Genomic DNA, 17,733 nt, shown 5'->3' with positions numbered 1-17,733 from the left:
AGATTATTCAAAATGCTTCTATTAAACTTTTAACGAAATCTAAGAAATTTGATCATGTGACACCTCTCCTTAAGAAAGCGCATTGGCTCCCAGTAGTCTGCTTACTTTCAAATCTTTGCTATACAAAACTCTTGCTTTTATTTATAAATTACTGATTCCCTACACCTCAAATAGATTATTGAGATCAAACGATCAACATTTATTAATAATTCCCTCACTTATTTTTTCTGTCACAGCCCCCCAAACATGGAACTCACTCCCTATCTATTTAAGTGAAGAACGTGACTTGGACAGATTTTTTTTTTTTTTTACATTCTTTATTCATTTTAAATCATACAAGTGTACAAAAATACAACATAAGAACAATCATACATCACTTGTATATCTTTCATTACTATCATGAATACATAAATAAATAAATTCCCCCCCTCCCCCTACCCACCATTTTGTTATCATGAAACATTACATACCCCTCCCCCCCTCCCTCCCCCTTTATATAACTAAAATTTCTTCAAAGGAAAACAATGCCTATTCATTACAATATAAATCTTTATAAAATTATTATAATTACCTTTCTGCAAAGCAATTACTCTCTAAATCTTAAAAATATGACACAAAGAATTCCACCAAAATGATTTAAGATTTAAGAGCAAATTAAAAAGCTTTCTTTTTAAGAATGCATTTGATAATTAGAAAGCCTGGTTAGTAGCCTTAATTCAATTGCATTTCTTTACTTCTCTGAAGGACATGATCTTTCCCTTCCCAGTGTAGTTTCCCAGATATGTCTTATTTATTATCAAACAACTTGTATTTCTCTTCCCTTTCTTTCCTTTTGTTTGAATATATTTGTAATATTAGTTTTTAATATGTTTTACAAGATTTAGTTTGTGTCGTCTGTTTTGTTGTCCCCAAATTTTATAATTTTACTGATTTGTACATCGCTTAGAACTTTGAATAAGCGATCAATCAAATTTATATTAAACTTGAAACTTGAAGATGTAAATATCACACCAGGTTTGCCAGAAATAATTAAAGTGGTCACTGATCTTATGGGGAGGTTCCATCATTTAGCATCATGCCAGGTGCTGGGCTTGATGGGCTTTTGGTCTGAGCCGATATGTTACATCTTATCTTTCTCTTTTGCCTTTCCCACCACGATTCCCTCCCTTCTTTGTCAGATACGGATATGGGAGAAGAAAGTGATGGAGCAGCAGAAGCATTCTGGGGGAACCAAGGGGCCCATTCGCCGCATCCCCCAGATGCGGAAGCACATTGAAATCATGGAAAACAGGCTGGACCGGGTAAGACTGGTACACATACCCATGCCCTTGGCCTGCATGTCTAAGCTCTGGGCCACTCTGCAGAAACTCAAGGTGTCCTGGTACGGACCCACTTCACGTCTCCAGACCTCCTCCCCTAATGACGGCCTCTTGGGTTCCAGGCCACAACCAAGTTCAATATCCAGCTGGGGAAGAATTCGAAACTGCGTGGGGAAATTGACATCCTGAGGGTCGACCGCTCCCGTTTCGAACAGCTGTATCGGAGGCTGGAAAAGGTAAGGGAATGAGGTGGTGGAAAGAGGTGGCACTGAAGGCTGAAAGAAGCTAGGAGAATAAAAACAGAGGTGAGGCAGGACAGGAGTGAAACCAGCCCAGTGACCAAAAGGCAGGGGCAGAGGTGAAGTTAAAATGGTGGGGGAGAGGGCAAGAGCCTTTCCCTCCCCAAATTGAAATACCTTTGCTGAACTTTGGAAGCCCCACGGAGACAGGAGGGAGGAGGGGGATGGGACCTGCCACTCACACCAAATTTTGCTTTTTCAGGAACTGCGGGACACACGAAAAGAGATAAGCACTGTTATCAACGACTCTACTACAGCTTACATGGCCAGGTAGGGGCAAAATGCAAAGTGTAAAGTTAAAAGATTGGGGTAGGGGGGTGGCCTTCTGAAACCAGAATGCCACCAGGTTGACATTCAAAGCAATTTATCCAGCCAGGAATGGCCCGTGGCAGGTTAAATTGTTTCTTCGGTAATATCATCACTGACCACTAAACTGAAAGCCAGCTATAGCGTGGGCAAAGTTGGCCTTTATGTAGTTTTACGTGCCGGTATTCAGCACTTAAGCCCCTAAGTTTAGCGGTTAAGTCCGTCAGCATAAAAGTCAGTCTTATCTTTTTGTCATGTCGCTAAGGTGCTAAGTGCTGAGTATCACACTGAACTGGATAAGAGGTAGACAGCCACATAAACCCAAATATTCAATGATGATGCCTGAAATTAACCTGGCATTGAATATCCACTGGGTTTTTTTTATCAGGTATTCTGATGAGTGATGCTTTGATTTATGATCGTGTAGGTATGGTTTGATTGTACCCCGCTTAGAACCGAGTATGCTGGTTATAACTCTTTTATAGATAAACAAAATTGTGGATGTTCAATATATCCAGGCTCCAGAGGAAATTGGGGACCTCTGCAGGTCAACAAAATGCTTAAACTGTTGTAGGGTAACACAAGCTTCGGAAAGCGTGCATATCCTGTTCCTCACTTGTGTTAGCAAGGCAGACAGAAGAGAATCACTAAGTAGGAGAAAATATTTTTTCATTCAACACATAGTTAAACTCTGGAACTCATTGACGAAGAATGTGGTAAAACAAAGCAGCTGGGTTTAAAAAGGGTTTGGACAAATTCCTGGAAGAAAAGTCCAGAAAGCTTTATTAAGGTAAAAGCAGTTAATATAGCTGAGTTTAATAAAAGGTTTGAACAGATTCCTGGAGAAAAAGCCCACAAATCATAATTAAGGTAAAAGCATTTAATGTAGCTGTGTATAAAAAAGGTTTGGACAAATTCCTGGAGGAAAAGCCCACAAATTGTAATTAAATAAAAGTGGTTAATGGGGTAATGTAGCTGGGTTTAAAAAAGATTTGGACAAATTCCTGGAGGGAAAGTCCAGAAACCACTATTAAGATAGAACTGGGGAAAGCAATTGCTTATATCATGGGGTCAGTAGCGTGGGAGCTTTTTTGCTGCTTTTTTCAGATTCTTCCAGGTACTTGAGACCTGGACTGACCAATGTTGGAACCATAATACTGGGCTAGATAGATCTTCGGTCTGACCCAGTATGGAAGCTGTTTTATGATTTTCATACTGCATGTTTTTTTTTTTTTTTTAATTATATTTTTATTATTTTCAACTTAAATTTCAAGTATTACACTTGTACAGAAAGCAAGAATAGAATGGATATCAAATACAATAGTAATATAATTCCTAAGTTAACAATTATACTATTTATGCTCAAGTCCACAAATTAAGATCCAAGAATTAAAGAAACTTGGTGAAGAAAAAAAAAAAAAGAACAGTAATAATAACAGAAAACTGAGAGCTATAGCATTGAGATAGGGGTCACAATTTCTAAATTATAGGGCTCAAAGATTGTTAACATTCAGACGAGACATAGCCACGAAGTTAATCAGTTGTGATGGTTCAAAAAACACATATTTAAACGTACGATAATATACAATACACTTACACGGATGTCTCAAATAAAAAGTTGCCCCCAAAGATAAAACCCCAGGTTTCAAAAGAAGAAATTCACAGCGGCGCCTTTGCGTCTCCCGTGCCAGATCTGGGAACATTAATATTTTATAACCAAGAAAGCTTTTTTGTCTATTTTTAAAGTAAAGTTTTAACAAACATGTTTTGTCAATTGGCAAAGCTAAGGTGATAATCATAGTGGCTGGTGATGCTAAATCCTTCTCAGATGTTTCTAAAACCTGTGAAATATTTAAAGGTTCTTGATCTGAAGATTTTACTTTTGGTTGTTGATTTTGTTCTTTATCAGGCAAGTAATAAACCCTTGAAAATGGTGGTAATGAATCCATACTGCATGTTTAAGATAAAATACTTTTTACGTACAAATGCCTGAAACAAAACTATAAGCACCCCTCATAGAGTACCTGTGAACTTTTTGTTCCTGCAGTCTGCTTTTCCAGAGCAAGAATGCATATAAATCTGAAAATACAATCTACATGCCTAATTTTTCTCCCCTCCCCAACTAAAACACATCCTGATGACGCCTCTCCTTAATGGGCAGGACCGTTTCTATCTAATGAATTGTAGCTTTGAAAATTGTTCTCCCTGTTCAGAGACTGGGCAAGTGAATTTTCCTTGGTAGAAGTACTCAGCAAAATGTTCCTACGAAAATGTAGATCAGAGAAAAGCCAAGTGGGAAAATAGAGGTGGTTCCAAACATGGACTTTTATTGAAAGCGGGGACTTGTGCTCTGATATGTTTCTAGTGCTTCACCATCTATGTTTTTTAATATGTTTTTTTCTTTTTCATCTGTTTATGCTTTTAATGACTGGCTTTTTTTTTTTTTTTTTGTAATATCATATTTATTGAGGCAGAGGACAGTCGGAAACACAATACAAGGTCAAAGGCATACAAAGCAAGGTCGTACTTAACAAGGTCATACATAACAATGATAAATGGGCAGGGTAAGAGAAGAAATGCATATATCAATGTCGAGTATAATACCCCACAAAACAGAAAAATTGGGTAATAAGATGACCAAGAGGAGATCAGTGAGGCAAGCCCCAGCATGAAGCAGGGAATGAATGTATTGCCGACTGGCGCTGCCGCTTTTGAATAGAAAAGAACAAACAGAATCCCCAAACGATTCTAAACACACGCACACACCAAAATCACGCGCCAGACAAAGTCACACATACCACCACACATTCAATCTCATACAAACGCATACATACTCGACAGAGGTGTGATTATACAGTGGATGCTCAGGAAGAAGAAAACAGGTCAGAAGCAGAAACAGACGAGATCACATTCCCCGGAAAGGAAAGAAGAGAAAAAAAATAAAGAAAATATAGGAGAAGATGGGTGCCAAGGGTCCAGGACATACACCCACCTGCATGCCCATAGCATCTTCGAGGGGGGGGAAAACAAGATCACAGAGAATCAAAGACAAGAACATAGAAACATAGAGTATGACGGTAGAAAAGGGCCGATGGCCCAACAAGTCTGCCCACTCAAGAACCCTCCCTCCTCTCTCCCTCCTTCGGGAATCCATTTTTTAAGCATTCCTCTGGAGCGACCCCCTCTGTCTGTCCCATCGTCCCTAAACTACCTGACGTGGAAGACCATTCCATCGATCAATTACCCTTTTGGTAAAGAACTACTTCCTGGTGTCCCCAAACCACCCACAAACAAACGCTCTCCAGTCCTCAAACATTAGTAGACAAAATTTGATCCCAGAGGTTACAATAAGATTTCCATAAATCTTGAACACGAGCAGAATAGGTGTCCAATTCATATTGGGCCTGAGTTCTCATCAAGGGGAGCCACATACGGTAGGTTAGAACCTCCTCCGAAGCCCAATGGCTTAGTATAAGTTTCTTTCCCAGGAGAACAGCATGTAGCACAAATTTCTGAGAAGCCTCATCCAAACCCTGTTGAGTAAAGTCCTGTACATCCCCCAACAACAAAGCAGGGAGATAACATAACAGGGAACTCTCGAGGCATCTCTGTACTGGGATCCAAAAAGTCAGCAGGGGACACTCAAAAAAAGGAATGGAGAAAGGTACCTCTCTGAGTCTTACATTAAAAGTTTGAACTGGGTCTCTTGAAGGGACACCACTTTGATATAAGAGTAGAGAGTGTTGAACAACTGGTGTAGGTCATGGAGAGAGACCACCATACTCAGCTCGACGGACCACTCCTTAGCCAAGTAGGACATGCAATCACTCCTCATGAGATCTCTACCCTCTCTGTACCAGGTAGAGATTCTGTTGGAAGATGAAGGGACAGCAAGAAAAGCCAAGTCTTATTTACCATAGTCCCATATTCTCACTGATGGGTGATGTAACCGACGGAGCCCCGGTACAGACACTTGAAAAGTGAATTGCAACTTTAAGTTTAGAAAGTTCGCGATTCGCCCGCACAGCGCATGCGCGAGTGTCTTCCTGCCTGACATAGGTGCACGGTCCCTCAGTTTTCTAGTTTCTGCAGAGCTAGAAAGATACGTTTTCAACACTCTGTTGAATTTTTTCTATCACTTGCCTTCCGCTCTCGCGACTTGTGACTTTTTTGTCACAGTTCTTTCTTTTTTTTGTCTTTTCTTTTCTGTGTTTAAAAAAAAAATCTCTTTTTTTTCTGTTTACTTTGCAGTCGCGGGCTTTTGGTCCAGCAGGGCCTTATGGACTCTTTTCACCATAAAGTTCGATTTGTCAACAGCTGTCTTCCTGTCCATGTCCTGCCCGCCAATGGGTTTCAAAACCAAAGAGCGGTAGTAGTGTTGAATTTGAAAATACGTGTATGAATGACTAGGAGGAAGATTCCAGTGAGCCTGTACTAGGGCGAGAGAAGGAAATTGACCACCCTCCAAGCGCATGAGAGTACCCATGGTAGTGTTTCTCGCCCCCTCAGTCCCGCCACACCCGGTTTTAAAGTCAGGGTTGTGGATTAGGGCCAGGAACGGCAGAACATTAGACAACCGACCCTGGTGCACCCTCCACCATTGCCAGGCCTGGCCAAAAGGTAAGAGAAATGGGAAAGTTGCTGAGGGAGAGCCTGTCCAACCCTGTCCACCCCGACGAATAAGAAAAGAAAAAGACGGGGCAGGCAACAATCCCTGAGAAGGTCCGGAGGGGAGTATCGCCTGGAAGACACCAGAGACTTGTGAATCCAACGGAAGATGGCTGCCACATTTTAAAGGCGCAAGTTAGACAAACCCAGGCCACCCTGTGCCTTGTCCTGAGTCAATTTAAGAAGACTAATACGGGCTGCCTTAACCATTCCAAATAAAGGTGCGAATAATCTATTGAAAAAGCTGCATTCCATACTTACTTGATGTAATAGAGAAATTTGGAAAATTTTCAGGATACAAGATTAATTGGAGTAAATCAGAAATTCTTCCGCTTAATGTGCATTGTACAAAAGGTTTGTTTGACTCATTTCCCTTTCTATGGAAAGAAGATGGAATAAAGTATTTAGGCATTTAGATTAAAAAAAACATAGGATTAAACAATGCAAGTGAATGAAAAAGTTTTATTACAGAAGGTAACAAAAATGTGTGAGCAATAGAATCCTTTACATCTTTCTTGGTGGGGGAGAGTCCAAACTATTAAAATGATGATATTGCCTGTGGTTTGTTATCAAATGGGTACGTTACCAGTTTTCTTTAAGGGGTGCTTCTATAAGAAGTTAAATAGTATCCTTACAAAATTTATTTGGCTGGGTAAAACTCCTAGAATAGCTTTAGTATCTTTACAAAAACCAATTACGGAAGGAGGGATAAATTTTCCCAATTTTTATAGGTATCACCAAGCCTATATTTTGCGCCAAGGTATGTATTGGGTCCTCCCAGAGCTCATTGAAAATACCCCAGATTGGTTATGGTTGGAATGGCGACTCATGTTTCCTCTGCGAATATGCCATGTTCTCAGTATCAAAATGCCTAGATTATATAAGGAAAACAGAGTACTTGTAGATACGTGGAAAACGTTACAATATGTCAATAATTTAACACCTATTCCAATTCACAAATCAACAAATCAAACTTTGGCTAAACTCCAAGATTCAAATTGGCGGATTTAAGGTCATCTGGAAGCATTGGATGATAGCAGGAATACGTACTTTAGAGGATGTTATATCTAATGGTAAGCTGCTTGACTTTTCACAGTTGCAACATAAATTTGGACTTAATAAATACAAAGTTATAGATGGTTGCAACTGAAGCAGGTAGGGTTCTCTGAATGGAAAAAATTTAAATAATCAGTATAGTTTGGAATTCTTATGCTTTCAGGTAGACTTCCTGGGACACCAGGCCGCACAATGGTATAAATTGTTAGCTGGATTTATAAATAAGAAACCAAAAACTGGTCTTAGGGACATTTGGAGTATTGAGATTAAGCACCAAATTCCTGCATCTCAATGGCCACGAATCTGGACTTGGAGGGTGAGATGTACAATGTTGGCATCTATGAGATAAACTTGGTTTTTTTCTGTTGCATAGAGCATTATGGACCCCTGTTCGGTTACAAAAGTTGGACAGCTCTAAGTCTAATAAATGTTGGCATTGTCATCTCGAAGCAGGGACTTTAGATCACTTATTGTTCTACTGTCTATTTATTTTGGCTTTTTGGAAATCAATATGGGGCCAAATAAACTGCTTGTTAGAAAATCCAGTGGCATTATCCTATGATACTGTGCTTTTTGGCATGTCAATGAGAACTAAAAGTCAAATATCTAAAAACAACAGGCTTTTATTAATAATGACAGGAGTTGCCATCAACAAATTACGAGCAATTGGAAGAATTGAACGAGGCTTAATTATAGTTTTTGGTGGAATTCATTGTGTCATGTGTATAAAATGGAAAGAATATTAGCCATTCAGAAAGGGAATTTTAAGAAATTTCAGGAGATTAGGGAGCTATTAGCAAAATACTGTAATGTTTAATTAATGTTTTTCCCTATGTCATGCACATCCGGGAGGGGGGAGGATGGGGGGTCTGTTAGATTAATGAATTTAGATATATTGGGGTTCATTATAGAAATGTTATGTGATTGCATTGTGATGGTTTAGGAGGGAGGGAGGACTAATTCTGAAATGGATATAAATGGAATATTTAGTGTATTATTTATTTTTTTTTTAAGTTCAACCAGTTTTATTAGCATTTTGTCATATAAATGCAAACATGGACCTCATATTCATAATAAGTCTTTACAGAGTGTAAGTACAGGCAGTCCATGACATATCAGGAAAAACAGAACAAAGAAATAAGAACATAACCCAACTAACAAGCTCATCAGTCGTGTGTACAGATCTTAGATAAACACACAGGTATAAGAGGATATAATAACATTGAAGTGTGTCACGTAAAATTATAAGGTGGCTCATACAGTCATATACTTCAAAAAGATGATACAATAAGACACTTCTTGTGTTCGTGACTCATGACTCTGGCTCACCAGGACGGCGATGAGGTAACTCAAAATGCTACTTCACTGGACAGTGGTGCCCACATGTTTGTGAACTTCCGGAGCGAGTTATTGCGTTCAGCAGCAACCCTTTCATATCGGGCGTGCAAATAAACAGTGTTCCACCACTCATTATATGAAACATTAGAAAAATCTTTCCAATTGGCTAAAATAATTCAAATTGCAATTAGTAAAAGTAATTGTATTAAGTGGCTCATCTCATGCATAGAGGGGTCCTGAGTGGAGTGCATGATAGACATCAAGCATGTATTATTGATGTATAAAATGTGGTATTTATTGTTACACTTACTGTAAGTTTTGAAAATAATAAAGAATTAGAAAAAAAATGAAAAAGCTGCTCATCAGTTGGAGAAATCCAAACTGGGATGGTCTGGAGATGGTACAGCAGTTTTAGAAAGAGCACCATTTTTATCACGGCAACTCTACCCATCAAGGACAGGGGGAGCGACCTCCACTTATGGCAAAGAGTTTTTATTTTGCCAATGGTAGCTGTAATGTTAGCGTCGTACAACTTTTTAGGATCACAATAGAGCATAATGCCCAAACATTTCAGTTTTCCCTGCGCTATCCCAATGCCCAATCGCTCCCACCAAGGCTCCGATCTCGCAGGGGAAGTGCCAAGTAATAAGGCCTCCATTTTATCGAAATTGATTTCACTGCACAACAATTTTTTGGTTAAGTCTTGATTCCTGAAAAGTTTTTGGTGATTATGACAGGTACCAACTTGGTATGCTCAAATATGGTTTTGGTTTTACTGCATCACGTAAGAACTATGAGAAATAGACATTTTTATGTTTACTGACAATAAAATATATAGTCAAGTTTACGTTTCGCACAAGCGACTAAATGAAACAGAATTAAAAGTGTTTTGCTCCCGAGTTTCTTTTATATTTAGTGTCTGGTGCATCACGTTGTAGCATCCAACAATAGTCGGCAAGCATTGACGGATTCCAATTGCCCTGGTATCGTTTCTCCATCGTAGCTATGTCTTGATGAAACCTTTCACCGTGCTCGTCACTCACAGCACCGAGATTTGCGGGGAAGAAGTCCAAGTGTGAATGGAGGAAATGAATCTTGAGTGACATATTGCACTTCATTCTCTTGTATGCTTTGAGAAGTTTGTCTACCAGCTGAATGTAGTTTGGGGCTCTGTAATTGCCCAGAAAATTGTCAACAACGTCTTTCAAGGCTTTCCAGCCAATTTTTTTCCGGCCCAACTAACAGATCTTCAAATCGCTTGTCACTCATAACATGTCTGATCTGGGGGCCAACAAAAATACCCTCTTTGATCTTGGCATCAGTTATTCTTGGGAACATCTGTCTTAAATAACGAAAACCTTCCCCTTCCTTGTTCATTGCTTTCACAAAATTCTTCATGAGTCCCAGTTTAATGTGAAGAGGAGGCAAAAATATCTTTGTCGGGTCAACAAGCGATTCATGTGCTACATTTTTCTGTCCTGGAACTAACTTTTTACGGAGTGGCCAGTTCTTTCTAGAATAGTGCGACTCTCTGTCTCGGCTGTCCCATTCGCAGATGAAACAGCAGTACTTTGTATAGCCAAGCTGCAGTCCTAGTAACAGAGCAACGACTTTGAGGTCTCCACAGATATTCCAGTTATACCTGGTATACTGGACATACTTTAGTAACATTTCCATATTCTCATATGTTTCTTTCATATGTGCTGCATAGCCAACAGGTACTGAAGGATAAATGTTGCCATTGTGCAACAGAACAGCTTTCAGGCTTAACATTGACGAATCAATGAAAAGACGCCACTCTTCCGGGTTGTGATCACAACCAAAGACCGAGAACAATCCTTCAATGTCACAACAGAAACAGAGACTGTCGACTTGTGCAAAAAATTTGGTTATATCATGATGCCGGTCTCGAAACACAGAAATTTTCGTACCTGGTGATAGCAAACACCATTCCTGCAGTCTCGAACCTAGCAGCTCAGCTTTCGCTTTTGACAGACCCAAATCTCTGACCAAATCGTTCAATTCGGACTGTGTTATCAGATGTGGATCGCCTGATGAGGATGGTTCAAAATCCGGGTCAATGTCACTGTTAGAACCCTGCACTGCAGTTTCTTCATCTGGTTCGTCTAAGGTCCAATCCTCTGGTGGTTTCGGAACTGGAAGACTGTCATCATGTGGCATGGGTCTCATTGCTGAAGGCAGATTAGGATATTCAATTGACTTCTTGTTTTTGGCAGAGAAACCAGACACATTAGTCAAACAGAAATAACAGTCCGTCACATGGTCTTTCTGTTCTCGCCATATCATCGGAACAGCAAATGGCATCGTCTTTCGAGTACCTCTGAGCCAGGCTCTCAGACTAACAGCACATGTCGCACAGCAAATGTGAGGCGCCCATTGCTTGTCTTGATCACCTATTTTGCAGCCAAAATACAGATGATAGGCTTTCTTTACAAGGGCAGTCATCGAACGTCTCTGAGGCGTAAGTGTATATTCCCCACAGATATAGCAGAATGTGTCGCGGCTGTTACGACACCGACGAGACATATTGCCCGACACCAAAACGTCTATAGCATCAAGCTTACTTACTGTTATATTGCTACAGCTACTATACTACTATACTTTACTATACTGATACTATATACACACACGGACTATCTATATTAACCAAATGAGCAGGATCAGTGTATGGAAGCCACCATTATAGCATGGTGAGACAGCGCAAGCTCGTTCAGACCTGCCCAGACATGCCCAGGATGTCATCTTCCATAAAACAGCTTCCAACCTGGCTAGATTTTATGCATGGACATACCCAGGCGGCACAAACCGTTGTTGATAAGACACTTATGGGAGAAAAAATTGTTTGCATCCAAATATAAGAAAAAATCACGACAAAATTGAAGATTTCTCTGAAATGGTACGTGATGGGTAATTTTTGATGTAATATTCATGATCAGCACCCAAAATTCTATAAGAAACACCCAGCAGTGTTCAGGAAGCAAAAACTTTGTTGTGCAGTGAAACCGGAGAACTGCCTGTACGAAAATTAGTATGGACATAAGTGCCGGCACCGTTCTATCGGCGTGATTGGCATACAGAAGCATGTCGTCGGCAAACATGCTGATACGAAACTCCCGGGTGCCAACACACAGGCCCTCCAAAGCTGCATCTTGACGTATAAAGATAGCTAAAGGTTCAAGGGTCAAAAGAAATAAAAGAGGGGACAAAGGATAGCCCTGTTACATGCCGCGGCCCAATGGAAAAGAATCTGACACCCCACCATTTACCAACAACTGGGACCTGAGATTGTGATAAAGGGCAGCTAACCAGTGGACAAAATCCCCTTGGATACCATAACGTCCCCAAACCCAAAAAAGGTGGGTCAAGGATACCATGTTGAAAGCTTTTTCGACATCTAAACTCGTAATAAGAGCTCGGTCTGAGGCGTGATGGTGGAATTGTAGAACAACCAGGACCTTCGGAAGATTCATTGAAACGTGTCTACCTGGGTCAAAGCCCATCTGATCATCGTGGATTAAAGAAGGAAGAAAATTATTAAGACTCGCTGCCAAAACACAGGCCAGAATCTTAATATCTTGATTAAGTAGGGATATCGGTCTATAAGATCCCAGAGCATCCAAGGGATGACCAGGTTTGGGAAGAATAATAATGTGGGCCTGATTGTGGGATTCCCCGGGGGGTGTCTGATTGCAAAGCCCCATAAAGTAAGCCTGTAAGGGAAGGAGAGCTGCTGGATGTAAAAGTTTATAAAACTCTGGACTGAAACCGCCGGCACCTGGTGTTTTGGCCAATTTAAGCTTTCAAATGGTCCGCTGTATCTCTCTCCAGTAATATGGGCGTTCAAGAGCAGCTGCTGATCATCAGATAACTGGGGCAAGTGGAGCCCTGCAAAGAATGATTCTTGGGCAGAAGCGTCATCAGGGGGGGGGGGCAGTGTACAAATCGGGCAGTGTACAAATCTGAATAAAATTTCACAAACTGTTGCATAATAGCCTGATGATGAGTATGAATTTGGCCCTGTTTGTCTTTGATAGAGGTTATAATTTGTTTAGCTTTTGGGGGGGGGGCGCACTAAGTTAGCTAACAGTTTGCTCGATTTATCTCCCCAGCGATGAAATTTATATTTGTAACAATAGATACTACGTGCCGCACACTGATGGAGCAGGTCAAGAATCTGACGTTTCACCCTCCCCAAGGCAGCAAGGGAATCGTTTTCGAGACGCAAAATATGGGTCTTCGTAAGCGTTGTCGTTCCTGGGACAGGGAGAGGAGGTCCCAATCTCACTTCTTCTTCAGGGACGCAGAATAAGCCAGGATATGCCCTCATAACCTTTTTAGCGGCCTCCCAATATGTGACAGAGCTAACATCTCCCTCATGATTCGTTGAAAGGTAGTTCTTCCATTTCCTCCGAAAATGAGGATCAAGATATAAGTGAGGAGGCATTCTCCAGATTTGCTTTGCAGAGGAAGGGTTAAACTGCAAAGTTAGGCCCAGCAAGGCGTGATCAGACAACCACAGGGCCATTAAATGGGCCACTTGGAGTTTTGGAAAAAGTGAGTCGGAGATGAGGAAATAATCTATACGGGAAAAGACCGCATGGGGAGACGAATAGAAAGAGAAATCTAGCTCATCTGGGTGGAGGGTACGCCAGGTGTCAAGCAAACCCAGTTCCTTCATAAGAAAGTTCACCCCTCTGGAAAAATGTCCCTTAGGTGTATGCTTGGCTGGTTTGCAGTCCATCCCAGGGTCAGCCACTACATTAAAGTCCCCATCCAGAATAAGAGGGGCTGGACTGAGGGGAAGCCAGGAGGCCCACCAAGGACGAGAAAAGCTATGGGAGTACACATTGGGTGCATAGATATTACAAAGAACAAGAGACTACCCCCACAATTCCCAAACCAATATGACATATCGCCTATTTGGGTCTGCTGTTTGAGTGTGCAGATGGAAAGGAATATTTTTGTGAATGAGTATGTCCACCCCACATTTCCAGGCAGTAATGAAGGCATATCCCACCTGTCCCACCCACTCCCTCCAAAGTTTGGCATGTTCTACAGGGGTCAAGTGGGTCTCCTGAAGGAAAGCTATATCAGTGTGTTCTTTCTTAAGATATGCTAGTATTTTGGTACGTTTAATTGGGGAATGGATCCCATCTACATTAAGCGACTTGATATTCAATTGTGCCATAACCAAGTAGGACTAAATAGCTGCAGCAAAAAATCACATAATACCATTGAGAGATTAGGGCGTCCCAGCTAAATCCCCCCATAGCTCATAAGCACTCAAAGTAAACAGCAGAAATAAGCACATCACACACTTCACAGCCCGCTTCCAATCTACCACATTCAGACACCATACACTCCCCACCCCCCATATATACCACCCCCCCTTTGCAACACCCCAATCGTCGCATAAGAAACTGAGCACACAGAATACAGAACAATAGGCAGCTCTGGGCCACGCCCATAGAAAAAGGCATATGGGAGTCAAAATACACCCACAAATCCAGCATAAAGAACACAATAAACAAGGTAAACGTATTTCAACTGCAACACAGTTCAAGTCCAAAAAGAGGAATAAAACTGCCCCCCTCCCACTCATTGCAAGAAAGAAGCAGGTCTGCAGGCAAAGGGCGCTGGCAAACCCCCCCGGCTTGTGCACCGCAGGCCCCGACGTGCCTATAATCAGCAGGCAGCAGCCCTGCGAAGCACCAGTGACCGGCCCAATTAGGGAAGTGTCTGGGCCCAGGCATTAGCGCGCTTGTGCGCCCCGGGCCCCAACAAGCAGCAGGCAGCCGTCCACCGACCTCCAACATCTAAAGGTATTGCCAGGTTTTTTTGGGTTTTTTTTTTTGTATATTCGCTTCAGAAGACGCACCCTTATTTCCACCCACTTTTGGGGGGAAAAAAGTGCGTCTTATGGAGCGAAAAATACAGGTATTTTGGTTTCTTTGTATTTGTCATCCAATGGTTTGCTTTGTTACGTAAAGTATACATTCTATTTGATATTAATTTGTATGTTGGATTTTATAGTGACTTTTTTTTAAAATTTATCTGTGGATGTTCTTATTCCAATAATTATGGGGTCCTTTTATTAAGGCGCACTAACCGATTTAGCGCATGCTAAATGCTAAGGCATCCTTTATATTCTATGGGTGCCGTAGCATTTAGCTTGCGCTAAATCGGTTATCACGCCTTAATAAAAGGACCCCTATGTGTTCAATCTATTTGTAGACTTCTGAAGAAAGTACAGGTTTCTGTACCGAAACATCCTGCAGCGTCGAGTCCTTCGCTTTTGATAAAAGTTCGTGTTTGGAAACATCTCTATTTTCCCACTTGTTTCTTCTCTGATCTAAATTCATAGAAGCCAAAAGGTAGAACAGTCCAAGATGAAGACTTCTGGGTTGTTGTTTTTTAATGACAAGCATCTGACGTGGCCATGTTTCGCCCTCAGTCTGCATCGGGTAAAAACTGCAAGGGAAAAGTGCTACACAACCCTTTCTTTCTCTACTTGTTCTGAGAGCAGGGAGTGCTGTTTGCTTGAATCAAGATCAAACCATTTTGCTTTGTGAACTGGATGTGCTAACCAGCAGGGGTTGTGTTAATCAGTTTTCCCCTGACGCAGCCTGAGAGCGAAACGTGGCCAAGTCGGCTGTTTGTCATTTATAAATCGGATGTCTTCATCTTGAACTGTTCTGCCTTTTGATTTTTTTTGCTATATATCTTATGGCAGGATAGGAAATGAGGGAATGACCAGAGTGGGTAGAAAGCTGGTTTGGAGGAGAGAGATGAGGACTCATAGGGTGGGACCAGGAAGCGAGAGCACAGAAGGGGACTTGACTGTAGAGACTCCAAGGCTGAAGACAGGCAGGGAAGAAACTAAGAAAGCAAGGAAAATCTATGATCCCCACCCCGAGATGTGTGGTACATGGAGATGGGAAACAAGAGTAACAGTTCAGTGACAGTCACCATTTCAGAAGTGCGTATTAGGGACAGATTTAAGGGTAAAACAGATAAATTATTCCTGTAAATCAGTCACCACTGTTTTGAGCCGAGCACCTCCTCCTTCGTGTCCAGGGATGAGGCTCAGAGCAAGATTGACCAGCTGAAGGAAAAGGTGGAGAAGGACATCGCCCAGCACAGCGCTGAGGTCCGTGAGCTGCAGCGCGTCATCGACCACGATTGCAAGCTCAGAGAGTTTCTGGGGATCAAGACACAAGAGCGTATCATCAGCGAAGAGGTGCTGGAGGCCCGGCGCAAGCGAGGTAATGTACACACCCCCACTCACCCATTCTTTGATCAAACACATGCTCTACATCCTTATCAGACTGGTTTTCGAACTTCACATTCCACAGAATTATCATTACTTGGTCTTATTACAACTATACAATACTCCCACGATCACTTAAAATCAGTAATATTAATTTCCCTCGATTTATCTGCAGCTTTTGACACTATCGATCATTCCCTTCTCTTATCTAGATTAGCAGATTGTAACATTACAGGTCACGCTCTCAACTGGTTCATATCCTATTTTCATCAATGTTATTTTAAAGTTCATGCAAAAAATCAAACTTCTTCTCCAATAACTCAAACTTTTGGAGTTCCTCAAGGCTCTATTTTATTCCCACTACTATTCAATATCTTCCTTTCCCCTCTCCTTTCTCTTGCCCAATCACTGGGATTCTCAATTTTCGCCTATGCTGATGATATACAGCTACTCTTCCCGATAAATACTTCAAACCCTTTAGAAATAAATGATCTTAATACCAAACTAGATATTATAAGTGATTGGCTTTTCTCTAACAAACTTTCACTCAACATTGATAAATCTTGTGGTCTTCTCCTCCCCATCAAAAAATCTGAAACTTTACCAGGAACTGTTTATATCAAATCCACACCCTTAGTTATGGATACTAAAATAAAACTATTAGGAGTAACCATCGATAGAGATCTTACCTTTCATGACCACATAAACTCAGTAGTAAAAACTTGTTTCTTTAAATTGCGCATCATCCATTCACTCAATTCTATTCTAAATACTGATTCAATTAACATCTTAATTCATTCCCTAGTCATTTCACACTTAGATTACTGTAATTCTTTGTTAAATGGACTACCTCAAAAAGAACTTCGACGGTTGCAACTTATACAAAATACTGCAATTAAACTAGTCTACAAAATAGGTAAATTCGAACATGTCACCCCTCTTCTTAAAGAGGCTCATTGGCTCCCAGTCACGCACCGTATAATCTACAAAATCATACTGCTCACCTTCAAAATCAAACAATTTCACTTACCTTTATTCCTCGATAAATTATTAATTCCCCAAAGTTCTCCCCGATCCTTACGATCCACCGATCAAAAACTTCTTTTTATTCCGTCTCTAAAAGAATCCTACTATACTAGGAAGACTAATTTTGCTATTACTGCCCCAACCCTATGGAATTCTCTCCCTCAACTCCTTCGGGATGAAATTGATCTACAAAAATTTAAAACTAATCTTAAAACTTTCCTATTCCAAGATGCCTTTGCCAAATCCTAATCTTTATTTCATCTATTAAATTTTCAACACTCTCATAATTCTCATCCTCTACATTAGCGCATCTCATAACATCACGCACAATTATCCTTCATGTTCTTTCCCTTCCCACTATATCATTTCTTCTTATATTGTGTAACTTTTCCCCTCCTTCCCATTCATCCTCACGGTCGTGTTTGTCTGT

General features: G+C 40.9%; 1 protein-coding gene across 6 annotated transcripts in view; it reads left to right on the top strand.

Moving 5' to 3' along the window:
- The window catches only part of CCDC114 (coiled-coil domain containing 114), an 86,439-nt gene that overhangs the window by 29,839 nt on the left and 38,867 nt on the right, over nucleotides 1–17,733 (top strand). For all 6 annotated transcript variants that reach the window (XM_033961655.1, XM_033961656.1, XM_033961659.1 and 3 more), the window contains 4 exons: nucleotides 1,179–1,301; nucleotides 1,442–1,555; nucleotides 1,821–1,888; nucleotides 16,085–16,272. In XM_033961655.1, the coding sequence (XP_033817546.1) occupies nucleotides 1,179–1,301; nucleotides 1,442–1,555; nucleotides 1,821–1,888; nucleotides 16,085–16,272 (493 nt within the window). The remainder of the gene's footprint in view (nucleotides 1–1,178; nucleotides 1,302–1,441; nucleotides 1,556–1,820; nucleotides 1,889–16,084; nucleotides 16,273–17,733) is intronic.

The sequence above is a fragment of the Geotrypetes seraphini genome, chromosome 10, assembly GCF_902459505.1.
Source record: "Geotrypetes seraphini chromosome 10, aGeoSer1.1, whole genome shotgun sequence".
NCBI lineage: Eukaryota > Metazoa > Chordata > Amphibia > Gymnophiona > Dermophiidae > Geotrypetes > Geotrypetes seraphini.
Note: the sequence above shows the minus strand (reverse complement) of the source record. Positions and strands in the feature narration are given on the sequence as shown.